At 42.8% G+C, this 6,000-nt stretch overlaps 1 protein-coding gene across 2 annotated transcripts; it reads right to left on the bottom strand.

Annotated features, from left to right (window-relative positions):
• Positions 1 to 2,863: 2,863 nt before the first annotated feature.
• LOC121347485 (gallinacin-2-like) lies at positions 2,864 to 5,651 on the bottom strand. 2 transcript variants are annotated; one of them, XM_041426179.1, is made up of 4 exons: positions 5,594 to 5,651; positions 3,936 to 4,014; positions 3,587 to 3,707; positions 2,864 to 3,053 (listed from the first exon to the last, which is right to left on the bottom strand). In XM_041426179.1, exons 2-4 carry the CDS (start codon positions 3,991 to 3,993, stop codon positions 3,008 to 3,010), a joined length of 225 nt encoding a protein of 74 aa, XP_041282113.1. In that variant the 5' UTR covers positions 3,994 to 4,014; positions 5,594 to 5,651; the 3' UTR covers positions 2,864 to 3,007. The 2 variants fall into 2 exon arrangements, with proteins under 2 accessions (XP_041282113.1, XP_041282112.1); XM_041426178.1 differs by lacking the exon at positions 5,594 to 5,651 and adding an exon at positions 5,460 to 5,486.
• Positions 5,652 to 6,000: the final 349 nt, after the last annotated feature.

Raw genomic sequence — 6,000 nt, forward strand, 5'->3', positions numbered from 1 at the left:
TCCTCTCTGTGCCACAGCAGCATGTCAGGGCTCATTTCCAGTGAGCAGAGTCTGTGTCCCTGCATGTGTCCCTGTGTCCCTGCATGTGTCCTGCAAGCCATATCACTGCAGAGTCCTTACACAAGGCAGGATGACACAAAGCCCTAGTTTGGGAATCTTTATCAGAAATGTCAGAAGAGGAAACCAAAGCCTCCTTTTCTCTGGTGCAGGGGGAGAAAGAAGAAAAGGAACATTTGTTCTACTGGTGACTCCAGCCTGGCCTCTGTGCTCCTCCCCTCCCCATGCTGCAAGGAGCAGCAAGAAAAATAATTATTAATTGAATTGAACGTATGGAAAACTAGAGGTTTTTGATGTTGTGTTAATGAAGCTGTGTTGTGGATATTGAGTATTCTATAGAGTCATAATGCAGATGAAGAAAAGACAACGCAAACATTTTGGTTCAGGCAATTATTTTATACCTATCAAGCTAATGAATGATGTGTGCGTTCTCCTGATGTCTTTGTTGTCCTCCATGACATTCCCCGCACTACATGCTTATTAAGGAATGGTTCCTACTGCAGGTTTTGCAGCTGGGACCTTGGAAAAACTATCCAAACAGCTGTGGATATTTTAGGGATGAGGCTTTGCCACTATGTCCAGAGTTCCTAATCTATGTCTTCTGACATACAAGTAGAGTCCAGAGAAATGAATGATATCTGGGCCTATGAACATCAGGACCATGTTCCTGTTCCCCAGAGGGAGCATCTGCAGGGCAGCCCCAGCACAGGCACCCCACCCAGCCTGGCCCAGCAGGCACTGCCAGGCTCAGCGTGCCCAATCTTTGCAGACCTGGCCACTCCTCTGCAGAGCCTGAATGAGGCCCTGGGGACAGGGGGAGATTGGGGAGGCCCTGGCTGACCTGGGGCTGCTGCAGCCCCACTCAGGGCAGCTCCAAGGACCTTCCCTTCCCTCCCCTGTACTCTGCCTTCAGACCTCAAGCACACTGAGCCTTTAGATACTCAGGGGCCCTTAAATAACATCTGCAATGACAGCAGCTTTTGTAATTCCAAAACTTACTTTTTGCAGCAGAAGTAAAACCTGGAACATTTCCCCGCGATGCCATAGGGGAAGGGGCAATTCAGAAGTGAGCAGAATCCCTTTTCTCGCTCACACTGTTTCTTATTTGTTGGAGCCAAGGAGGATCCTGCACAAAAAGGAAAGAGGTCAAAGTGTGTTTGGCATAACTCTCAAAAATGTGTCTGGTTCCAGAGCAGCTGCTGCTGGCTCTGAGTCCCAGTCTCGTATGGGAACTGAGCACCAAACCCCACACCTTAAACTCTCAGTCAGAGTTCATTTTTTCTACAGCTATGTGTGACCGAATCCTTCTTGCATTTGCTCAGAGGATCATCTCTGCAGTGATTTGGGTTGGAAGGGACCTGAAAGATCATCTCATTCCACCCCCTGTCATAGGCAGGGACACCTTCCATGATCCCAGGTTGCTCCAAGCCCTGTGTAAGCTAGCCTTGAACACTTCCAGTATGGAGTAGTCACAGATCCTGTGGGCAAACTGTACCAGTGCTTCACCACCCTTAGAGACAACATTTTTTTCCTAATATCCAGTGTAACCCTGTCCTCTGTGGCCTTTGAAGCCATTCTCTCTTTTCCTGTTGCTCAAGGCCCTGGCCCAAAGTTTTTCTCCAGCTCATTTGGATCTCCTTGAGGCACTGGATGGGGCTCCAGTGTCTCTCCAACCCCTCTCTTCTCCAGGCTGGACACCCCCAGATAACTCAATCTCTATGGTTTATGTTTTGGTATGTATGAGTCTGCTTTTTGAGTAAGGCAGCAAATGAAAAACCCTTTTGAGCCTTCTCCTCCATAACTCCTTCACTGGGCAGAGTTTTGCTGCCAAAACCATTGTCCTGAGACAAACGTGAAATATTTCATTTAGGATATCATGTGTTTTGGAGAAAGACTGTTGCAGGATAGAGGCACCTTCATAGGAAGTGGGAGGTGGATGAAGCTCCCAGTGAAACAGGATGGAAGCAAACGCCAATAAGCAACACTCTGGCATCTCTGCCAAGTGCTTCATGCCCAGCTGGAAATTCAGAATTGGCCAGGGTGGCATCCTTGGATAGAGAAATCGTTATCACTAGAACCAGAGCCACTTGTTATGAGCACACATGTTCATGGATCATGATCATGGAGGCATTTTCCAGGGAGGGTGAGCTCAGCCTTAGCAGAGGAAAGCCATTCTAACCTCCAGTTGTGCCCAGGTGGGTGGAGAGGAGAAGACCCCCAGCTCCCCCCCTGCAGGGCTACCCAGGTTACCCACCTGACCCAGAGGGCCCCTTTGTGATGTCACCTGGACAGCTCCCCTGGGAAACCTATTTTCCTCTAAGGTCCACAAAGGTCTCCTTGAGGTGTCCCCATGGGATCATACCAAGTGCTCATGAGGGCAAGGCAGTCCCTCTCTGCCACGTGGTGGGATGGGGTCTGGAGCAGCACAGCTCCCAGCAGGGTCTCTGGCAAGGAGGGTTACACTGGGCCCAGGGCCTCCAGGTGGGGAATGAGGGATTTTAACCACTCCTGTTTTCCCAAGGAAAGATTTCTGTGCAGTAAGAAATGAAGGATTTTGTCATCTGAATATGTTCTGACAAAGGGAAGCTGAGTTCTTTTAGCCAGCCTTTCTCTTGGCACTGTAGGTTAAGGGCTGTGTGGACTTGGAGAGCTGTATGGCTCAGAAAAACTCAAATTAAGGAGCAGTTTGCACCATAAATTGTTGCCCTCTGGGGTTTGTGTGTCAAACTTCAGGCAGGATCATGACCCACGTTTCAGTGACCAATGCTAATCAACAACAATTTATTTAGAAGGAGGGAAAGCAATGCAGAACACATTTGGATTTACTCTACATCATAAAGCCTTTTGCATAGGCAATGAAAGGAGTGTGAGGCTTTGCAGCAGGATCCAGTGGGTTTAGGAGTAAGGAGATTCCAAGCAAATTTTTTTGTAGACTTAGAAGAAATTTTCATTACTCTTCAATGAATGGCTCATCAACTTCTCTTAGGTTCCATGGCCTTCACAAAGGAAAAAAAAAAATTCAGATTTTCTTTCTGCTTATATTCCCTCCCTGCTCACTATCAGCCCATGCTTTTTTCCCTCCTGGACACAAATTCTTCCCAAAATAGTTCATGTCATTTGTAGTCATGTTGGGACAGCTGTATGCAGTCATACCTATGAGTAAGGAGACTGTTTCCCTATTGTTTAGGAAAAAGCAGGGAATTAAATGGATATCCCTAGATTCTGGGGTGAGTTCATTCATTCCTGAGTGAAAATATAAGACTGTTTTTCATATGATAATTTAATTTTACAGCAAATTTTACAATAAAAACCTCACCCTGTGCCTGAGAGCGTTTCCCAAATTCTTGGGCAACATGTAACACTTGAGTCAACACAGAACACTTGACTGTCCTCATGGCATAATAGTTCTTTTTTTCTCCTTATACCTAATTTAAATATTCAGGAACCCCTTAGGATTTTAAGAGACAGGCAAACTATTTACTATTTCTCTGCTCATGCTGCAGATGAGCCTTGGTGAACCCAAACTCACGGTTTGCAGCAGGAGCGGAACCCAAAGCAGCTTCCAACTTTAACCAGGTGGAAGGGACAGGCTCCAAAGTGACAGCTCCCTCCTCTGCAGAAAAGCATTTCCCTCCGGGGCAAAGACAAACCTGCAACAAGAATAATATGTTTCCTTCCCCCTTGCTCTGCAGGGCAGGGAATTGCAGTGGAAGGGTTTCTCATTCTCAGGTTACAAAGCAGGTCTAGCACAATCACTGGGCTGGTTGGTTAATTCCTGACTGGCTTCTAGCAATTTGGAATAGTAGTGGTTAAAATGTGCTGGGGATTTTCCTTCAGGTGCACAAAAATCTCATTCTAGCATCTTTTTCCCATCTTACCTGGAGAGACATGGAGTGCCAGGAATAGGAGAGAAAAGAGCAGGCAAAGGGTCTTCATGGCTGAGGACGTGCTGTGGCACTGTTGGGAAAAGGACCAAGGAAGATGTAAGAGACAGTCCCTGGGATCTGCAGTCTCCTGAGCTACATACTTTGTTAATAACAATTACAGTTATATTAATTTTAGCTTCAAGCTTTCAAAAATAATCAGTAAAATCCTGACTATTGTGTGAGGCAAAATGTTTTCAGGACATATGATCATTAAGTTACTTTAATAGTTTAGTAGCTCAGATTTCTTTACCATTTTGCAAAGAGTCCTTAGCCAGAACAGAATTATGGAATCCCAGAATGGTTTGGATTGGAAGGACCATTGAAACTCATCTTGTTCCAACCCCTGGGGCTGAAACACCTTCCACTAGACCAGGTTGTTCAAAGTCCCATCCAACCTGGTCTTAAGTACTTCCATAACTTTATTTTTAGCTAAATGATTTTATCAAGTAAATAAACAACATAAAGCAAAATTAGGTAACAATACTGTAAAAACTACAAACTTCAGGGGGAAAAAAAGTTTATTTTGTAATGTTTAAATTTATCAACAGGTCAATTTGCTCAGCATCTCCAGTCTTGGTCTACAGGCAGCAGTTCTAGAATAGAAATGTACAATCAAATCAATTCCTCTTTGAAAAGAAAATTTTAAAAGCAAACATATGATACCTTCATTGGAAGAGTTTCAACTAATATTAGTATTAACTTTACAGAAAAAAATAGTCCAGAAGGGTGGTTATGGATAAAGAAGTGGCAGTTAATGTTTCATATCCTGGCATTGGGAAAGTTCTGATCTGTCCCAAATGATGGTCTCTCAAGCAAAGAATGGAAATGAGATTGTGCTGAAATGTCCTGTTGCTGAGAGCAGAATTGATAGAGGGTGAACAAAACTGTTTCAAAATTGATATTAGAAGTTTACACAAGTTTCTATATATTTGAAAATATCAGGAGAAATGAGGAGATTAAGTGAACAATTCTGAAATTGAAATAAGGGTTTTAGAATAGAGACATAAATAAAAAAGACAATAAATAAAATATGCATTATATACAATATTAAAATATATAAATATACAAATAATGTATAATTTTATACCTATTATGCATTACAAAAATATTGTATAACTATTTATAATATTTATATTTATATTCAAAGGCTATATATTTAATGGAAATATATAGATATAGACATGTAGATTCCCACTGAGAGGTCACCAATTTCTCTGGACCACAGACCTCTCTAAAGAAACCTGAACCAAACAAACATTTATTTTTCCTAGGACTTAGGAGGCAGAAAAATTTGTTAAAGAATTCTAGGTATTAGCATATATTTGAATCACTTATTCAACATGTTCAGTTTTCTGAAATCTTAGGTTTACCATTTTAGTTACAAACAAATTAAAGATAATAACACAGAGGTTTGGGAGTTGGATTTTTGAGGAAAAAACAAAAGCTGACATTGAAAGAAAATAACTGTGACATTACCAGTATCAAGTGAGCCCTGAAGCCAAACAAGACTTGCTCTTGGTCCCTTCCCTCCTGAAGACTTTGGCTCTGGGACACTTTTATACGAGGAAAAAACAAAAGCTAACATTGAAATAAAAGAACTGTGACATTACCAGGTATCAAGTGAGCCCTGAAGCCAAAAACTTGCTCTTGGTCCCTTCCCTCCTGAAGACTTTGGCTCTGGAACACTTTTATAAGGTGAGCCCCAAAAGGGACTGACAAGTACTTTCTCTTCTCAGCCATTCATTGAACCAATCCAAAAATTGCTCTTTTTTTTTTTTGGATGGCTTCTAATCCAACCAGAAACCAGCTGCTTTTCATTAGCCAATGATAAAACAGGGTTTCTCTCTGAACCTGTTTGAGCTTTTTTCCTGGAAAATCCCATGTTTTTCGTGCAATATCTCTTGTGACACTCCAGTTTGTGTAAGATACGTTAACCCACCATGGTATGTGTCAAGCATCTTGGGACACAGGTTGAAATGCCCCTGCCTAGGAGCGACTTAAAACCTTGCAAGACAAA

The sequence above is a fragment of the Onychostruthus taczanowskii genome, unplaced genomic scaffold (genome assembly GCF_017590055.1).
Source record: "Onychostruthus taczanowskii isolate IOZ18803 unplaced genomic scaffold, ASM1759005v1 scaffold90, whole genome shotgun sequence".
Lineage (NCBI taxonomy): Eukaryota > Metazoa > Chordata > Aves > Passeriformes > Passeridae > Onychostruthus > Onychostruthus taczanowskii.